At 40.8% G+C, this 20,000-nt stretch overlaps 4 protein-coding genes and 1 long non-coding RNA gene across 5 annotated transcripts in view; 3 read left to right on the forward strand and 2 right to left on the reverse strand.

The window, feature by feature from the left end:
- Positions 1-4,581, reverse strand: part of LOC137992886 (uncharacterized) — a 6,352-nt gene extending 1,771 nt beyond the window's left edge. The window contains exons 1-3 of the long non-coding RNA XR_011121758.1: positions 4,493-4,581; positions 3,950-4,015; positions 3,373-3,409 (exon numbers count right to left, since the gene is read on the reverse strand). This is a non-coding gene — a long non-coding RNA (uncharacterized lncRNA). The remainder of the gene's footprint in view (positions 1-3,372; positions 3,410-3,949; positions 4,016-4,492) is intronic.
- Positions 4,582-7,723: 3,142 nt separating this feature from the next.
- On the forward strand, positions 7,724-8,572 carry LOC137991560 (uncharacterized). The gene has a single exon (XM_068836633.1). It carries the CDS (start codon positions 7,724-7,726, stop codon positions 8,570-8,572), a length of 849 nt encoding a protein of 282 aa, XP_068692734.1.
- Positions 8,573-8,959: 387 nt separating this feature from the next.
- On the forward strand, positions 8,960-10,271 carry LOC137991561 (uncharacterized). The gene is made up of 2 exons (XM_068836634.1): positions 8,960-9,689; positions 9,826-10,271. The coding sequence occupies exons 1-2, from the start codon at positions 8,960-8,962 to the stop codon at positions 10,269-10,271; spliced, it is 1,176 nt and encodes a 391-aa protein (XP_068692735.1).
- Positions 10,272-10,678: 407 nt separating this feature from the next.
- LOC137991562 (uncharacterized) lies at positions 10,679-11,539 on the forward strand. The gene has a single exon (XM_068836635.1). It carries the CDS (start codon positions 10,679-10,681, stop codon positions 11,537-11,539), a length of 861 nt encoding a protein of 286 aa, XP_068692736.1.
- Positions 11,540-14,867: 3,328 nt separating this feature from the next.
- LOC137992889 (dnaJ homolog subfamily A member 1-like) overlaps positions 14,868-20,000 on the reverse strand; it is a 25,069-nt gene continuing 19,936 nt past the window's right edge. Inside the window, exons 9-10 of the mRNA XM_068838452.1 lie at positions 19,889-20,000; positions 14,868-15,246 (exon numbers count right to left, since the gene is read on the reverse strand). The exon at positions 19,889-20,000 is cut by the window's right edge and continues 50 nt beyond it. Coding sequence (XP_068694553.1) covers positions 15,178-15,246; positions 19,889-20,000 — 181 coding nt within the window. The 3' untranslated portion in view covers positions 14,868-15,177. The remainder of the gene's footprint in view (positions 15,247-19,888) is intronic.

Raw genomic sequence — 20,000 nt, forward strand, 5'->3', positions numbered from 1 at the left:
CACAGAACTTTTAGTTTGTTGTCATATATTCATAAAATGTTGTGATGATATTCCGGGGAATTTAAGATTAAGTTCAATACTCGAAAAGTCCATTGTTTTGATTCACTCGGCTATATGAAAGAATTTGACGAATTTTATAACTGAAAAGAAATTAATTTCCCAGGAGTAAAGAGTTGCCTCCTTAAACCTCTTCTACGTGCCCCTTCATCAACTGAAGTTATTAATACCTGAAAAATTATGTATGATCGTTGAGCGATCAATAGCACTTTTGTCAAGCACGTTTGTTTTGTGCGAAGTATTCAAAACATGACCAAATAGCCGAAAAAGACTATAATAAATTTTCTGCCGACAGCTGATTGGAATGAATTGAACCGTAAAACAAATCATGATTCAGATATTACCTTTCGTATGAAATTGAAGGATGGCTCAACGTTGAATGGTGGCTGAGGAAAAACATTTCAAATTCCAGTAATCCACTTGCTATCTTCAATTCAACGCTTGATACCAAATTTGCTCAAAATATTAAGGAATGCAATGAATTGATCAGTCCACAATTCCAACTGTTCAGTTTACTTCAGCATCCTTTTCAGGCCCCATGTCGATTTAGACGAAAACAATCAAGCAAATATGGCTTGTATGGTGTCGTCATATGAAATGTTGGTGTATCATGAAGTGAAGTCGAATGTGGCAAGTGAGTAGTTACTAATGTCTGTAATTTTAGTGTTTTGTAGTTGATCTATTAGGTCAGTTGAGTTGTAAGTCAAAGCAAAAGTCCATCGACGATGGACCATTTTTTTTCAAAATGGCGGCAAGGAATAAGGTGAGAGAAATCTGGGTACGACAGCTGCAAACAAAAGATACAAACAAAATGGCGTAGCAAGGGGCAACCTAAAGCCGTAAAGTTTTCTGCAAGAAACCGAAAATACGGGTGGATGAATGCACAAGCAACGGGAATGCGGTAGATAACAGAGAAATCTTGTTTTGCTTTTCAGAATTTTCTTGTTGTTTAAAACCAATGCAAGTTTATATACGGCTATTATTTCGGTAGTGTCGAAAACGAAGACCCACTCGAAAAAAGTACAATTAAGGTTAATTCAAATGTCAAATGCCCTGGGAACGAGGTTGATCCGCAAATGCGACTTGCACGAATTTTAGCGGCCATATTGTTTCAGTGGTTTCCTCTGACCAACTTACCGTGGGCGCACTGCGCGATCATGTGCGTTCTTTTCGCGATGAATGTAGCGAGTGCCATACCCGCCGTGAGTTCGGCCACTTTTCGCTCATTTCTAGGTAGCAGAGATTATCCTCCTATCATTCTACAACTCAGTGATTTTCCTCATGAATTGAAAAACGTCTGTAGCATGTTTTCGCCAAGGAAGGCCCCTGGTTATGACAATATTTCTATGCGTGAGATAAAGCATTCATTTCACTTGATTTCCGAACCTCTGGTAAGCATTATAAATCTTTCTCTATCAAAAGGTATTTTCCCAGAGAAACTAAAAATTGGTAAGGCCATCCCCCTTTTTTTTTTTTTTTTCGTTACCGTCGAATGCGCTTCCTGATATCAGGTCGGTCGGTCAGATTGAAAAAAAAAAAGCCTAAGAAAAAATCATAAGCATTCTCGGAATCGGAGCCCTGGTAGCCCAGCATAATAGCTGTGGAGCCAGGAAAACAGCAAGACATGAACCCAAAATCAATATGGCGGAAAAGTTGGTGAAGGTTGTTGCAAAATTAAGACAGCGTGGGGAAAAGTATCAACCACCGAAACTCCTATGTCTCCTTTTTTTGTTTTTTTTGTTTTGAAAATGCCAAAAATTTGGGGCGGTCGGACGACGCGAAACGGAGAAAAAAAAAGGGGATGGCCTAAGGTAATTTCCATCTATAAAACAGAGGATCTGAGTCTTTTTGTAATGAAACTATAGACCTATTTCTTTGCTGCCAAATTTCTCAAAAGGTCATGTACAATCGTTTAGTCGAATTTGCCGAAACAAACGAAATATTCTATCTCTGTCAGTTTGGATTTCGTAAAAATCACTCGACATCACACGCGCTAATCCATTTGCTTAATAAAATCTCGTCTGCAATTGACCAACATGAAACCACTGTAGGTATCTTTCTGGATCTTTATAAAGCGTTCGATACCCTCAATCATGAAATCCTATTCAGCAAGCTGGAACACTATGGTATCCGTGATGTGGCCCCGCAATGGATAAATAGCTACTTTTCTAATCGCTGTCAATTTGTTCAATTCAATGAAACTTGTTCTTCGATGCAGACCATAAAATGTGGTGTTCTGCAAGGTTGCATTCTTGGCTCTTTATTTTTCATACCCTACATAAACGATCTCCCAAATGTTTCGGAACTGATGGAGCTTCTGCTCTTTGCTGATGATACTAGAATTTTTTACTCTCACACCAACCCAAATACTTTCGAATCTGTTCTAAATAACGAACTAAAGTAAAAAACTAAATGTAAAAAAAAGGACTTATCTCATTTTTAAACCTTGGCAGAAGAAATTTAACCACAACTTTTCTATCTCCCTTGGTGGTCAACTTTTAACGCAAGCCAACGCTACTAAATTTCTTGGAGTATATATTGTCGAGCATCTTACTTAGAAAGATCATATCAGCTATTTAGGTAAACAAATCTCTAAATCAATTGGAATGTTATTCAGGTCCCGTTTCTATCTATCTTCAAAAACTAAACTCAGTCTCGCATTTCTTTGAACTTGCAAAACCACGGGTAGTAGATAAAGATAGTTAATTTAAAAGACGTTTCCATCGAGTGTTCTAGCAACCTACGCAGTTATATAAACAAAAGAAACCACTTAAAATCCGCGATGAAAATAAGCCTCGCGAAAAAGCCTGCTGCAAGAGTCTCGATCGTATGAGCAACCGGCCAGTTCGAGTCTTTAATACAGGAACTGTAAATTTTGCATTGTTTGTTGGTGTAATTTAGAATATAATTTCGCGTTTTTGATTTTCGCTCGGTCTATTTTTGGCCAGTTTTAAATTTCGCGATAGTTTTGAATAAGCAATTTATTTTTCGAATGTTAGGCATTACAAGAAATTCGCCGATCTCGCCTAACAGGGTGATGAGTATGCACTTTCCATGTGGGCTAAACAACAAGTGTGAAATAAACGAAATCGAAGCAATCAGAGCATTAACTTTTCCAACAAAAAAATTGGAGCTTGGTGAATGCGAAAAGCCTGTGCGAGAATTTAGCTCTTGATTTTCATTTGATATTGTCGATTGGAAAACTTGCTTGAGTATATTCAGCCATGCACAGTCACGTTTTTTTACCTTGTTTTACCATTACCTTCGGCCCAATCAGGATAAATATCTATATGAAGCCCGTTCTTAGCTAGTTACCTCGTTTTTCTTTTATGGCGCTGGACATCACATTATCCTACAAATAATAACAAAGTAGGCATTCAACATCCAAATGACTCGGTGGCCCCATCCACACTAATACTGTCTACTAATGCTTTTTTGAAAAGTCTCCGTTTTCATCTCGAAGAAAACGGAGCAAAATATTTTCACCCACACTAGCGTTTTCGCATCGTTTTTTAACCATTCACTGTAATGCGTTTTCAAAAGTATCCGTTTTCTGTCGGTGTCATCGGATGACGTAAGCGTTTTCATTTCGATGCGCTTTCACCTATCCACGCCAGAAACGAGGCGTTTTCAAAACGATACGTTTTCAAGAGACCCCACTTTTGAGACCGTTTTCGAAAGTATTCGTTTTCATCAGCGTTTTCGGGCGTTTTAGTGTAGATGATAGGCGAAAACGCATCGAAACTTATGCGGTTTCAAACGAAAACGCATTAAAGTGGATGGGGCCTCATACTATCACTATAGCTAGTCTCAAAGTTGCTCAGTATATATTCATACCATGCTTCAACTAAGTTTCGCTAGTCCATACGTTCGTTGAACCAGGGATACTTACATTCCAAAATGTGCAAATAATAGACAAGAGCACAAATGCAGCAATTAAACGTCCCATGGCTCAAGGCTATGAAAAAATAAAGAACAGAGAGAGAAAGTAAAGACATGCTGGCTGCATGCGGTTTTTTTAAGAAGACGATGTTTTAAATTGCCGATTACGAATTTATCTTTTTCAAGACACTGCTTAGGGTATTTTAGGGATTTTAAACTGTGTAACTTGTTAATATTTATTTTGGCCTTCGGTTTTAAGGGTTGCGATTTCCGTTTTATACTTGAAGTTCGACTTGCCAAAACGTGCACAGGCCGGTCTATAAAACTCACATTAAGTACTTAGATCCTGAGACAAAAGTTGTAAAATCGTATTAAGGTAGAGAAATTTAACAACAGACGTGCCTAGCACAGTCCACATAAAACAGAGAACAATATTATGTTATGATCGAAAGCAGCGTTCCATTCATTTCTTGAGAAAGATTGCAGTTTCAAAATCATACAGAATCTGAAAAAGTAATCAATTATTGTGATCAGAGCAAATGAAATTCACTACCTTCCTTCACTCTTTTTCCAATCTTAACTCGGAAACGCTTGCAAGTCCGATTTGCTGTAAATATGAATTATCAAGCTTTTGTACTAAGCGTTATGAAATATTTACAAAGCCTGAATTAACAAAGTTGACTTCAATGTAAACAGCGTTTTTAACACTTTATGCAGTTGATACGAAAACGTGCAAAATTTCAAACTTCCAAGCTAACACCTTGCCGAAACATGTACGACGTTTCTGTATCATCCTGAAATCAGAACAGTTGAAGTTTCGTACAATTTATATTCCTCTGAGGCAAGTGTGTGCGATTGTGACGTGTGGATATGTTAACAATGGTAATTAAAGCTGCACTGTTCACTCTTTAAGAGCTTATTTTAAAATCGTGTGAAAAGGTGTTTATGTTCTTGAGATGTTTGTCTCAACTCCACCCTTAACACTCGATGTATGATTGCAAAATATATTTTTTTGTAAAACCGTTCTCATTACCAAAGTCTTAATTTGGACCGTGTGTTATGTTTAAGAGCAAACATTCACAAAGCCTGAACCGATACCGCTGTTTTCAGGATCAACAACGCATCTAAAACACTCAATAATGAATTGATCCATTCACGGTAATAAGTTTTGCTACCAAAAAAGGAAGTTGTCAGACTACGCCGTACATGTTTAATGGCATAATGAAAATCTTAGCCATTTTACCCCTCCACTAGTCTCCTACGCAGCCGTTCTTTGGGTCGTCACGCAAGGAGCGTTGCGTGATGATCAAAAGAACGCAGGTGAAGACTACCCTCCACAGAAGTGAGCAAAAAAATACTCTAACAAAGCTAAAGAGGAGTGTGAAATGTGGTTCTCCACGTATGGCTTACTATCGTTCAGTTGGTTGGTTCGCTTCTGTACTGGTTGGTTGTTTGGTTGGCTGGCAGACCGGTCGGTCGGTCGGTCGGTCGGTCAGGAGTTCCCCTACAAATCACCCCCTAACTAATCTAAAATGTAAACGCCATGTCTTGTTTGTTTGTATTTGACCGGTTTTGCCTTCCGTCCACACTAAAACGACGTTCTTGGTTGTTAAAAACGCTCTCCACAGTAGAAATTTCATGTCGTTTGAGTGTGAACACGCTGACGTTGCAACATCCTATGTGCGCATGCCTTAACACATAAATAAGTGTTTTGGAAAACGAAGCAGCGTGTCAGCGTGGATGATGACAACGAAACGGAAACGATACTGGATGGGATTTTAGATCCATATGTTATTGTTCATTTAAATATTAGGATCTCGTTAAGTTATTTTTGCGCTTTTAAAAGACTCTTCAAGACGAGCTTAGAGCCAAAGCTTCAAAGACGGCTGCAGTGCGCATCAAGCGGGGAAGAGTGTATCGAGCGTGGACGTGTCTGTGACAACGCCTTCGTTAGAAGCTCCGAGTACTACCTCTACCAATGTGAAATCCATAAAGAAAACGTTATTTCATCCAGCTGAAATCGAAAATCCTACAATCTTTTTTTCCAGCAAGTTCATTTGATGGATATGAAGCAACCGGGAGTTCTGCTCCCTTGGTGTTGCGCGCATTTCCTGTTTTTTCAGCAAGTCTAACAATCAAGGAGGCAAGAAAACTCAATCTATAGGGAAAGCTGTTCAAAACCCATGTGTTCAGGTCAGTGAACTGTCTCTTTAGCACTACAGTAACTCGTATTTACTATTCTTGTACCCCAGGATGCCATTGTCTGTGTTGCTAGCGCCTCATGCGTCAATAAGTTTATGATCCCTTTTTTTCTACTGAAGGTTATCTTGAACTATCCAGCTTGTGAAAAGGAGTTTAAAGTTACTTTGGGTGAGAATCTACAGACCTTGGGGAAGGCCTTAGCAAGAAGAGGGTCTTACAAGCAGATAGCGGATTGGCCTGTTTGGGATTTCAGACACTTCAATAAACTTTCCCAGCCGAAGAACAGATATAATTTTCTCCTTTGTTCTTCTTGTTGCCGTGGCAGTCACAGCTATGAAAGGAATGTTGTCTGACACCAAAGACCGCAACTCACTTAGTTTGAAAAACCACGGCCGAAAGGCTACTGCATCTTGAGTCTTGGATGTTCCCCTGAACATGTAGTGACAGTAGTAAACATCGCTCGTTTTCTTTCTGTTGATTATCTATGCTATATAAGGACCACACGACATGTAATAATAGTGTTACGGACAGTATAAGGTGTTACCCGTGACATCGGGTCACCTGAGTAACACGTCTTGCGAATCATGTGAGTTCGTAGTTCGTTCTCGTTCGAGTTGTTGTTGTATGTACAGTGAGTAGTGCGTGTTGTAGTGTTGTAATGTTGTCATCCTCCTTACCGCAGATAACTCTTTTTTGTTTTTTTAAGGCGAAAGAAGTTGAGCCCTAGGCTGGAAAGCCCTTTTACCTGCGAGCCGTGATTGTCTCTCTAAAAGGCGATTGTAAGAGAATGCCTGTATGTAGCTAAAAACTAGAGTTTCAGCTAGTTTTTAATGGCGAAAGAAACAGGGCTCCGACTTGAGGTGGTCTGAGAGCTCGTGATCTTTCTATTTTGCGATTTAAGAGCGTCGGGGGTTTAGTAATGCTTTGTCGCGTGTAGGAAACCAGTGCGTTCCTAGGGTTTGCTAGGTTTAGGCGGTTTCAAGTTTGAGGAGGAATTGAGGCTCTGACTAAAAAGTCCTTGAGTCATTTGTCCTTCCTGTAAGCGACAATAGGAGCATTAGGAAAGAGGCTCGTTCCGTTGATCATGGTGTTTCTGATAGGTTCGCTGCAGAAAACGTTGTATCAGGTTGCAAGACCGGTTTCGGAATTCCTTGTGGATTCCTTCGTCAGTTGCGTGCTTTAGGAGTGAGAGCGATTTTTGATCAAGTGTTCGTTTGGGTTGCTTCTTATAAAGCCCTCCGGATGGCGTCCCCTTAATTGATGGACCAATCACCGTGCAGCTATTTTGATCCGCTCAGCGTCGCTTGGTTCGTTGGAGATCAAAGCTATGCAAATTTTGGGATCGAAAGTGAAGAGCTGTCCTGATTGGTGCATTTGGATCCGTTCTGCTTCGCTTGATCAAGGCCAAGGGAATGCAAATTTGTGGGTCTTTTCAGCGAAACGCACTATAGCGTTACCTTCGAGCCGGATTATTCTTGTGGTGATACTCCTTGTGTTTATAATTCTTCAAACGGTCAATTCTTGTTCACACGCTCGTGCTCTGGATATTTCTTCATTCTTCGAGTCAACTACCTATCAAGTGATGCCACCCAAAGGGAAAGTTTCAAGGAAAAGGGTTACGCGCGAAGGACACAGAACCACCGTTAAACGCATCGCCCATGAAGTTAACGAGAAACTGGATGCCCCGACCGTCGATGTTAACTTGGACGAGTACAAACAAGCGCCAACACTGCATGTGTCGAAGCTTCGCCAGCAAAGGGAATCTCTGCACGCCAAATTGGGAACCCTGAAGGCTTTAGACGAAGAAATCCTGTTAAATGTGGAGGAGGAGGAAATTGAAGACGAAATCCGCGAAGCAGATCTTTTAAATGAATTTAATCAACTCACAATTACAAGGATTGAAGATTTTCTGGAAGCTTTGAGACCCCCGACGAAGAACGTGGACGCGTCAAAACACAAGACACCAGTAAGCCCCTCTGTATCTGCTGATCCTAGTGATGTTAAACCTTCAACTGACTCTGTTGAATCGCCAGTAAGGCTTAATGTATCTACAGAAGTTGTTCCTGGAAAATTTGAGCTCTCAAATCACTCTGCCCAACTTCAAAGTGGTAATCCTGCTGCCAGTTCATCCATACAAGAAACAGGCCCTCGAGTTAACTTACCTAAACTGGACGTGAAAACATTTGATGGGGAAGTTAGTAGATGGCCCACCTTTTGGGATGCCTTTGAATCCTCTATCCACAAGAATTCTAAATTGGCTCCTATTGACAAGTTCAATTATCTTAACTCACTTCTCATGAAACCAGCTCTTGATGCCATTTCTGGTCTGTTTCTGACCGCATCCAATTACGAAGAAGCAATTGCAATCCTTAAGAAGAGGTTCGGAAACAAACAACAGATTATAAATCGCCACATGGATATAGCCCAGTGATAAAATGCAGACGCAAGAAAGTTCAGGGAACTATATGACACTTCAGAGTGTCACGTAAGAAGCCTTAAGTCTCTAGGACTCCCTTCAGGCTCCTATGTAAGTTTACTATCATCGATTATTATGAACAAGCTACCTCAGGAGATGCGATTGATTATTAGTAGAGACATAAAGGATCAAGAATGGTAGCTTGATATCATTATGCGTGTATTAGAGAACGAGGTGGAAGCCAGAGAGCGTGCAGTCCTTCATGATGAGTCTCAGTCGTCAGCTGAAAGTCAGGCATTTCCAAACTTCCAGATGCGTACAACTACATCTGCCTTATTTACGAAACACTCAGGACCCACTTGTACGTATTGTAAGCAGAGCCATCTCTCTAACTCCTTCAAAATGGTAACCAATCCTGCTGCCCGCAAGGATATTCTCATCAAACAAGGAAGATGTTTTGTTTGCCACAGAAAGGATCATCTCAGCAAAAACTGTCCTTCAAAGCATGAATGTTTCAAGTGTAAGGGTAAACACCATATCAGCATTTGTCCATCCGATGACAACAATGGTACCAATATTTCAAGAACAACACCCAAGCAAGAACATTCTCACAAGCAATCGGGGAACTATTGTCCCTCAGGCAGTAATGAAGGTGGCCCCAACTCTGGCGTTAATTCCTCAAGAGCCGCACGCACACAGGAACAGATCCAGAACCGTTCGAGGAATTCAAGACAGAACCTCACAGCCTTATACATCAGTGCCTCTACTCCAGTCCTTCTTCAAACAGCCACTACACTTACCTACAAGCCAGGAAACTCAGCAGCCAAAGCAAAAGCCCGACTCATCCTGGATAGTAGAAGTCAACGAACCTATGTGAGTGCAAGGCTAAGAGAGCACCTGAATTTACCAGCTGAAAGCAGTCAAAGGATATCCATTAAGACACTTGGCTCAACGAAGGAGAACAGGCAGTGTGTGGATGTTGTTCGACTCTGTGTTGCCACTGGTCAAGGGGAAGGTGTACAACTTTCTGCCTTTGTTGTTCCCATCATTTGCGATCCTCTGCAGAGCCAATCTATTGCAGAAGCTACCCACACATATGCTCATTTAAGGGGACTCGAACTTGCGGATTATGGTACTGGTGAAGACAATGTTGAGGTTGATATTCTGGTTGGGTCAGACCAGTATTGGAGTCTAGTATCTGGCAGGGTGGTACGGGGGGGAGCATGGCCCCACTGCTATTGAAACCAAACTTGGATGGGTGTTGGCAGGTCCAATTCCAGAGGGAATACAAGTTGACAGGCAGCAAAGTAATCTCGTCACAACACATGTTCTAAAGAGTGCAATAAACCCTGTTGATGTTACTAACGTAACTCTCGATGGAAATTTAAAGACATTCTGGGAACTAGAATCACTTGGCATTAAACCAAGGACATTGTATGAAAAATTCCAAGAGCAGATATCCTTTAAGAACAACAGATATGAAGTCCATCTGCCCTGGAAAACACCACATCCCAGTCTTCCAGACAACTATGAGCTAAGCAGGAAGCGCCTAGATAACCTTCTTAAACGTCTTCGCCAAGAGCCTGAAGTCCTGAAGGAATATGATTCTGTAATAAAGGAACAGCTACTAAGAGGCATAGTTGAACTTGTGGAGAAGCCTAGTGAAGGAGGAGTTGGTAGGGTCCACTATATACCGCAAAAACCGAGTAAATGAGATCAGGAACCTTGTTCCAGCAAGTAGATGGCAGCACTGTAACGGAAAGGATAACCCAGCCGATATCCCCTCGAGAGGATTGTGTCCCGTGGAGCTCTTAAAGTATCCCGTTTGGAAGGAAGGTCCCAAGTGGTTAACATCTTTACAGAAGACACCAAGAGTAGTACACAAATCCCTGAAGAATGTTTCGTAGAAGTGAGAGCTGAGGAGAAAGTGAAGTGCGAAACCTCATCCTTATTTCTTGCAGCAACTGAACCTTGTGATATAGCGCAGATCATGAGAGCGGAAGTAGCGGTATAGTTATCAGTAATTAGTAACTTTAGTAACTTTAGTAATTTAAATAATTGTTCCTGATAAGCCCCATTGGGGAGGTAACAATAAAGTATGTATGTACGTAAGTAAGGACCATGAAGTCATTGCTGAAGAAGGACATCCCTTCGCCAAGTGAGTCTGCAGCTCAAGACATCATGGTACATGCCGAAACTATATCGATCATGGAAGTTCAAAAGTCCTTAAGCAAGAACCTCAAGTTCGAAATTTGGAGAAAGCAGTTTGGCATCTTTACTGATAGCCAAGGGATCACGAGATGCAATGGTCGTCTGTACAAGGCAGACTTACCATCTTCAATCAAGCACCCTATTTTGTTGGATAAAGGCCATCAAATCACATCTCTGATAGTCCAGGACAGCCATAAACGAGTCATGCATGGTGGTGTGAAGCTGACCCTTACAGAACTAAGAGCAAGATTTTGGATTGTACAGGGCAGGAAGTTTGTAAAGAAGCTATTGTACAAGTGTGTAATTTGCCAGAAACTCGAAGGAAAGCCATATCAAGCTCCACCATCCCAACCCCTCCTGGAGTTCAAGGTAAAGGAGTGTCCACCATTTGCCTACACTGGTGTTGATTTTGCGGGCCCTCTCTATGTCAAAAATCATACTGGTCGCCAGCAGAGAGTATGGATCTGTCTTAACACATGCTGCGTTACCAGGGCTATTCATTTGGATCTTGTACCAAGCCTCGCCACCTCTGCATTCTTGAGAAGCCTCAGACGATTCTCCGCCCGGCATGGTACTCCACTGTTAATGGTGTCTGACAATGGGAAAACCTTTAAGTCAGCAGCACCAGAAATCAAACGACTGATGAACGACCCAGAAGTGAAACAGTACTTTGCCAAGGCACGGATGAAGTGGTGTTTCAACCTCAAAAAGGCTCCTTGGTGGGGCGGCATTTTTGAAAGGCTAGTAAAGATGTGCGAAGAGGTGCCTTAAGAAGACAATTGGTAGTGCAATCCTCACCTACGAAGAATTGCTGACAGTAGTTGTTGAAGTGGAATCTATTCTGAACTGCCGACCTCTCTCTTATGTGTCAAGCGAAGATCCCAAAGAACCCCTCACTCCGTCACACTTCATATGTGGCCGACGCCTAATGAGCCTTCCAGATAGCAACACAAGTGACTCTCCAGATTATGTCATCAATGTCCAGCCAAGAGATCTAAGTAGAAGAATGCAGCACCTGAGTAATATCCTGAACCACTTCTAGGAAAGATGGAGAAATGAGTACTTGATCGAGCTGCAAAATGCCCATCGTCACCAAAGTTAAAACGACGCCAGCACAGCCATATCCATACACCTTATTCCAAAATGGCCACTGATTTATGCGGATACAAATTGGCCCTTGTTGCCTTGTTCAAGATAAAATATTCTTTTGAATTTTAAGCTTAAGAACGAGGCATCAAGGGCTTATTTGAATAAAAACAAAGAATATTTAAATGGCGGCCATTTTGGAATAAGGTGTATAGTCACAGTGCATGAAGAAAATCAGCCCAGAGGAAAATGCCGAATGGGAAGATTTTAGATCTATGGCAGTCCAAAATCTTGAATTCAGGATTTTGGCAGTCCAAATTCGTTAATTCAGGATTTTGGAAACTTAACTCTAACTCTACGACATAACTCTATGAAAATAACTAAGAATAGCTGTCCCCTAGCCGTGGATAACGTAATTCTTAAATTAAGTGACATATGTGACTACTTTGCTAGGCCTTTACTCGTGTAAAAAACCAATTAAATTTCATCGCGACGTTTAGGAAAGAAAGCTGTAAGTTGTTAAAAGTGTTATTATCTTATCGTTCATACCCATAGATATCCTGATGACAGTTCCAGATTAATTAAGACCATTACGTCATCGGAGATTCCTCGGAGATTTCACCTCGGCTATAACTGATAGTGCAATAAGTTCGTGTGCAGTCGTTGTTGTCAGTTGTTGTGCTACAGACTGATCAAGTGATTTTGTGTCTATAGTCATCAGTGAATCAACAAGGACTGCTTTGGAATGTGCGCTACGTTGCGACTATAGTGATAAGAAAAAAGATAAATTTTCAAAGTGCGGTTACAAGATCTGAAAGATCTTGTTCATTTTGTCCTCTCAGCTTATGTTTTCCAAGTAAATAATTTCGTGTTTATACCCTCACATTCCAATCTTTCGTTTCTTGTGGTTGCTTCCCACAGCGTTTTAATACTATAATTTCGTGGAAAAGCAAATTAGGTCTGAATCAAGATAAAATGAAATGCATACAAATGGCTGATACAATGCGCTTCACCCACAACAATTCCTATCAAATGTCAGAAAACATACTTCGTAAGTAGCCATTTCAGAGTGAAGACTCCGGCGAAGAATACACGGAATTTACAAACTTATCGCCTCCTATAGATCCAGCATGGGTAAATAGCCACCCATGGGTAATTAGCGTTTGCCCACGGGCAAGGACGTTTTTGTGCGTAACCGCTTTCCCTAGATGGAAACTGCCCGAGGGTTATTTCCATGGATACATTAAAAAGAACAAAAGAACTTCCCGTGACAGTTCCTGAACTCAAAAGTACGGTTTATCTGCTCCCTGAGGTGGCTTGGCCAATAATAAAGTAGAACGCAGCAAATACACGAAGATCCCTAATTATATAAGTGAAACCCTATTATTTTACCTATGGGGAGTCTTTTACTGTGTAACCGCAACCCCAAGGTATCATGAAACCCGAGATGAACCAAACCCCAGCCATTTACCCTCCGTAAGGCCCCAAACCGAAGGTGTGTGTAATCACAACTATTAGCGACCTTTAGATTGAAGTACGAGGACGACTACGAGTACTAGTACCCAGTTATGAGCATGTGCATTTCGAAAAATTTCCGTTCTTTAAATGTAATGCGCATGTCCACTACTGAAAACTCGTACTCGTACTCCAATCGGAAGGTCACTAATTTCTCGCCCCCATGTTTACACGTAGTGAAAATCAGAAGTTGGCGAACACTTTTGTCCCTTGACTGTAGCTTCCTCAGCCATCTTATCAGTATCTATGTGCATCAGAGTATTGGCGAAGAGTTTTCATCGTTTTGACACTTAAAAATTAGAGGCTCTCAATGCCTATCAAAGACACCTGAGGCGAGTGGATGCTCGCAAATTTTACCAAATGACGGGAGGTAAAGAGAACTAGGCCTATACTGGTTAGCCAGAAATTTCGCTGGTCAAAGGTCAAATGATTAGCCCTTTTTACCCCGATTCCATCAAACACCACAACTGTTCATGACTTGAGAAGAGAGAATAAGCTTTATTCAGTTCAAGAAACACCTGGTTTGAAGGAAAAGTGTCACGAGGAGAAAAGAAATACGAGCTGAAACCAAATTCAATATTGATTAATCCGTTGTAGAATGAGATATCATGAGACTGAACTTTGAAGAGGCTGGTAAGTTAAGTTTACGGCCCCGAAATGAAATTCACAAACTGCCCGGAGTCACACGGTAATTCCATCAGGTTGAAATGCTCAAATTTATCAATTGTTAACTCGAAAAAATGGCAGGGTAAGATATGGCTGCCCAGCTTCACACTGGTGGTAACATTTCACCTTTAAACCCATTACAGCAAGGGTCTCCAATAACTGAAAGTCCGGGGAGGGCTTCACAAGGTTACAAAGAAGAGCGAGGCTCATAGATTGAAGTTGTGATTATCAGCGCGGGATTCATTCCTCGATAATCCCTCGCTAAGGTTTCCGAATTGGGAGTTTAAAGCAACGACCACGACACTTACTTATACTACCTCTTTCACGAGGAGCAAATAATCGCACGTATTTTCGTACATTTATTTCTCGTACTCTGCCAAATAACATCCGCATGGAGCAGTGAATTTTTCATTCGTATCTTGGCTTCAATACCTTCCTATTTATTTATTTTGTGAATACTGTGACAACATTGTCAGCCATGAAACAAAACGGGAAAAAATCAGTTACGATAGCGCAGCGATAACCTGCGATCATGACCTCCCTCCCTACTTATCATCTTAGGTTAGTGCAGCGACGGCTTCGTTGCTTTAACCCATTCCCTTCTCAGTGAGACTTAGAGATTTTACTCTGACCAAAGCCAGACGATTTTACTCGACAATGGGGGTCGCTTTAGGGGTTGAACGGGTTAACATCTAGGTCCCCTCATGTCCCCTTTAATAGCTGTACGATATTCAAATGGCCCATTCCAAAATATTACATTAAAATCCGGCTAAAATGGCATAAAGAACAGATATACAGATCCACACAAGGAAACAAATAATTCAGTCGCACATCTTTCTTTTTCTCGGAGCCTTTATTTGAATTTTATTTGACTAAAAACGCCCTATAGTCGAAAAGGGTTGTGCCACTATTTTGAACTGGCCGATCAGAATAAAAAAAAAACAAAATCAAATTTGCACTGCATGTTGATGGCATTACCATATCCGATTGATCCATTTCATGTTTTTCGGTAACTCAATAAACAGACAAAAATATTGCATTACAGCTAAGAAATTTACAAAATTTACAGAGATGCAACACGAGAGAGGCTCCATTGTACCATATAGTCCAATTATATCAGTGCAAGTTTGTCTTGCGTCTGGTTATTGCGACTGACACTGCACACCTGCTCCTCGCTGTGCGTATTCATCATCCTCATCATACGCATTACCCTGCAAATATGAAAAAAAACAACGAGGAGAAAAAAAAAAGTTCAAAATATAAAGGATTCAGAAAGGGGTCCCTTTCCTTGACAACGGCTAAATATACAGGAAAATGCACAGTGCTTTGTAATTTCTTAACGCCTAGTTTTCACTAGCGACGTAAGCTTGAAGCGCAAGCATAAGTAGTTTAAGGCCTAGTTTATACGTCGCGCTATCGTCGAATTTAATTCAGACGAATTTAATTCCAGGTCCTACTTTAAAACAAGACGCCTACAAGGGCGTATCCGTGGAATGCGCCAACAGTTAACACAAATTGTCCAGTTACAGTCAACTTCAAGTACAGGTAGACTTCGGAAAATGGCGAAAGATTACTAGAAAGATACATCTGTAATATAACTTAAATTTTTTTGTTGTAAAAACTCATTACTAATGTTACTAAATTTGCAAATACAAACAACGAAGCCCTATTAGCAGGTTATCAGGATACGGGATCTTTTATTTATTTATTTTTTGGAAGGAGACTTAATTCAAATCCTACAGTTTTACTTGCTTCGTTAACTCCTTTCATCCAAAAATTACAGGATCAGCCTTAAATCATCCGAAAAACTTATTACAAATCACAGTTCAACAACTTATCATCCTGGGCCAGTTGTTCAGAAACTGGGTTTTAAAACGAGTTTTATCCTCTACTCCCAAATGCTGTTCAAGGCTGATATTCAGAAAAACTTTACATTAGAAGAAGTCAATCTTGAAAAACAAAAATAAGCAAAGGAAACTGTGACCAAAAAGTTGAAAACATGAAACAAAAGTTTACGCTAATCCTGGATTAAGGTAATTGGCTTTCGAACAACCGGGCCCTGTAATCGACGTCTGGTTCTGTAATCCTGGTTTAGTTCCTTGCAAACTGTATAAATTTGCCGTGGCGAAGACAAGAAGACAACATCCGTGCTCTATTTCTCTCAATGCTCAAAAATTCCGTAATTGCGTGTTGTATAGTCCAGTCCAAAGTTCTAATTTTACAATTCCATAATCTTGATTTCAGTAACTTGGTACCAAACGTTCCACAATAACTTGAAATCTCGTTAAGAAAAATCCTTAAATCCAGTAGTCCAGTCCGGATTGAGATCGCCAAAACTCTCTCTATCATCGATTCAAAATTCAACAAAAGCTACTAGTAGTAAATAGTTATCAGAAACTACAACAGTTCGTCCTGATTCTACACTCGAGCTGAACAAAAAACCCTTGTCATCGTTTTCGAGAGAACAGACAAACAGCCGAAACTGTTCTGTGCCTGCCCCTTACGGCACTGAAAAAGTACCGTACGTTGTACAATAGTACTTGACCGTAGTCCTTGGCCAAGAAACTAATCTTAGCCAAAAGCCCGAGAAGCGATCAGGATACGGGATAATTAGGTAAAAAAAATTGTGGGGATACGGGATTTTTAGTCTGGAGGTGGGGGGGGGGGGGGGGGTAGAATTGAGGAGATACGGGATATTTTTTAAAGTAAGAACGCATTGCGTGTGGTAGTGCAGTAACTTGACAGTGTTTTTTTCCATAACTGTCAACTGAGCGGCGTTTTGTTTTTTCCAGGAGATTCAAGTCCTTGCACAATATGTAGCTCTAATAGTACACGACATTGTTTGGTATCGTAAATCATTACGGTGCCATGGTAGACATCTTTGCTATATACCCTCTAAGAAGACATGTGGTTCAGTAAAATACTAAGCCCAGAACGATTGAAGAAAATAACAGGAAATCGAGAAACATTTGGCTTCAAAGCCGATATGTTGATCATTTACAACTTCTTTTTCACCACAAGCTTAAGCGTGTACTCTGAGCTTCTGACATCTTTCAAAGACCAATGTTACTAAAGTTTTTCCCCTTTCCAGCGGGGTTAGTATCTGGATGGGGGACGTTAAAATATGCGACTTTTGCTGTCAGGAACATACGCCCAAAAATTCTATTTTAACGCTCAAAAATGCGAACAAAGCAAGGTACAGATTTTGCTAGCCTGCTTTATGCAAAACAAATATTGACGAAAAAGTAAATAAATATTAATATGTAGTTTTTAAGGAGAGCAGAAGGAACTTTTAGGAAGTGTCGATCGAGAATAAAACAATTTGCCATCAGCGAAAAACATTTCGGGAGATTTTTGTTACGTTCCATCAGAGTTCAATTTTTCTATCGTACTTTTGGTCATACAAGTAAAATGGCAAAATCGGAAGTGACATCGATTTTAGCGGCCGCCTGTGATCAAGTTATACCTTGCGTGTTTACTGACAACTCACGAAACAAAGGATACATCTGTGACAAAATGACGGCATAACACCTGGTTTTTGTTGGTGCATTTTTTTTTTCTTTCAAGTGTTATAAAGTTCGACAAGATCTATGTGCGAATTTAACATAAAGATCACAATCGTTGATGCTAGTCCAAGTGTCAGCTGAAGTTAAGCTCCTCCGAATGAGGTTAGTACTTGGATGGGGGACGGCTGCGAAGTCCCCGTGACGGCGATAGCTAATTCGTTTTTTTTAAACTTGATTTCATTTTTTATCTTGTTGGGCTGTTCAAAGCTATTTTCTTATTTTCTTTCTACGTCAAAACGGCGAACAAACTGGTTCCCAAGAAATATTGGAGTACGTATTCGTTCTATGCAAAATGCTTCTAATGAAGTATTCGTTGTATGCAAAATAATAATGTTCACAGTGGAACACACAAGTACGAAGCAAGATCTAGAAATAACGTAGAAAATTCTCCTTACCTTTAAAGCTTGCCTTTCTCAAAGAAAAAGCATCTATCCACTTTATCGAATAGTTTAATACTGAAGCAATCATGGCGGGAGGAAAGATTCTATTATAAATTTTTGCTTTCACCAATCTGATGGAAGTGTGTCACGGTGGCCGAGTGGTCTAGCGCGCGAGCAGAGAAAAATCGTAATGGCTTGGGAAGTACAGGAGTTCTCCTCGGGGCAGGGAAGTTTGGAAATACCGTAGGGAATATAAATCAGTCCACCCGATCGGAGATTAATTCAATATCCGTGGGGTATGCACATTTGTGACTACCAACAAAAAAAAGATTCCAGCCCGGTTTTAAGACGTGGATGCCTTCGGCATTCCACGTAATAAATTCGACGATAAAGCGACGTAAACGAGTTCAATTCGTTTGTTAAATTAAATTCGTCCTAGACCCTTTATCCGTCTTAAGAAGACGGATAAAATATCTTTTAAGCGTCATCAGTTGATCCGTCGCAACAGCGTCGCGTGGAATGAAATGCACACATTTTCGTACATTATTAATTTTTACCTCTGACCAGATATATTGCATTCCGGCTGAGAAATAAATTGAACCATAATTCGACACATTAAGACGCGTAAAACCACGGTACAATTAATGTCGATGGAAGGACGAATTTAATTGGAATTAAATTCGTCTGAATGAAATTCGACGATAGCGCGACGTATAAACTAGGCCAATGCATAGGGAAAACGAACGTCGTCAAATGATAAGTGCAAGCATAACGACACGACGTTTACTACAGTTACGACGTTTCGTTCTCAATTCCGTCAATATAGCAACAGAAGGTGGAACGAGTGCCAGACGTAGTAAATTTCCGTGCGTTTATGCGGTGTTCCGTTTTAACGAGGCATAAATAGCGACCGCAAGAACGAGAAAGCGTTTTGATCCTTGCGTCCGCTTCATGGTTGGGTCGACGCTGTTTCAAGGTTAAATGAGTGCTGTGGGAGTCGCTAGAGAACACCAGACTTTATGATATAACCAATCATCCAAAACATCTCCTTTCAACCGGGTTGCAACCGGGTTGGAGAAAGCCACTATGAGATAACATACGCACTTTTGCCTTTTGACTTAACGGTCCCAGAAGATGTTGAAGTGGAAACAAGATACAAAACCTCTCACTACCGACCATGGCCAAAACGAGGGAAGCAAGATTTGAGCGACAAAGTGTAACATTAAAATAGACAGGAAGCACTGAAGAATTGACCCGCATCATGGACTGTATGCAGCAGCCCTTAAGATAATATAGTTCCTGTTTACGAGGCTGGTACAAAGACAAAAGAATGATCTACTGAGCGCCATACAGATTTATGAGCACCGGAGGGATACAGGAAGTACGATTTTTGTCTAAGGTGGGCAGGTCCTTCCACGACGTTGTTGGAATAAATCAATTTAGTAGTTTATTTCTTATACTACTCAATGTTGTAAAATAAGTGGAGACTGAACATAAGAACTATGGCAGCGCGTTATGAGGGAAGAGGCCATACTTTCCGTAGCCGTTAATCGCTCAAAAACGCCCACATTAGAACATTTGGTTTACTGCGTTCATTTCGAGTCTATTTCCAAAGATTTGGTAAAGCACATCGTTGGTCTAAAAAGGAGCTGCGTAAAACGTTCGGGCGAGACGCTACAAAGCTGGAGGAAGCAGTTACAGTACTTCCCTTTTTAAATCATTGAACTCGAATAAGGGGTTTACCTCGGTGTAAAAACCTGTGAAACTTTTTCTTTGTTCTGTTAGCTCGTGGTGGGGTTAGGTTATTGTTTGATGTTTTTTTGCTCTTTTGTTTTCCTTTGTGTTACGTCATCTGTGAGTTTCACAGGTTTTTACACCGAGGATGAGCCATTTCCTTCACAACATACCGTGTGCTGTTTGCGGCGCCTGGATTCTGTCTCTGGGTCAATTTTTACGAGGTCGTGTTCCTCAGCATCTTCAGGAATCAAAACCTCTGCTCTTGGAGGGAGCAGTTGTTCT

This window comes from Montipora foliosa, chromosome 2 (assembly GCF_036669935.1).
Source record: "Montipora foliosa isolate CH-2021 chromosome 2, ASM3666993v2, whole genome shotgun sequence".
NCBI classification, from domain to species: Eukaryota; Metazoa; Cnidaria; class Anthozoa; order Scleractinia; family Acroporidae; genus Montipora; species Montipora foliosa.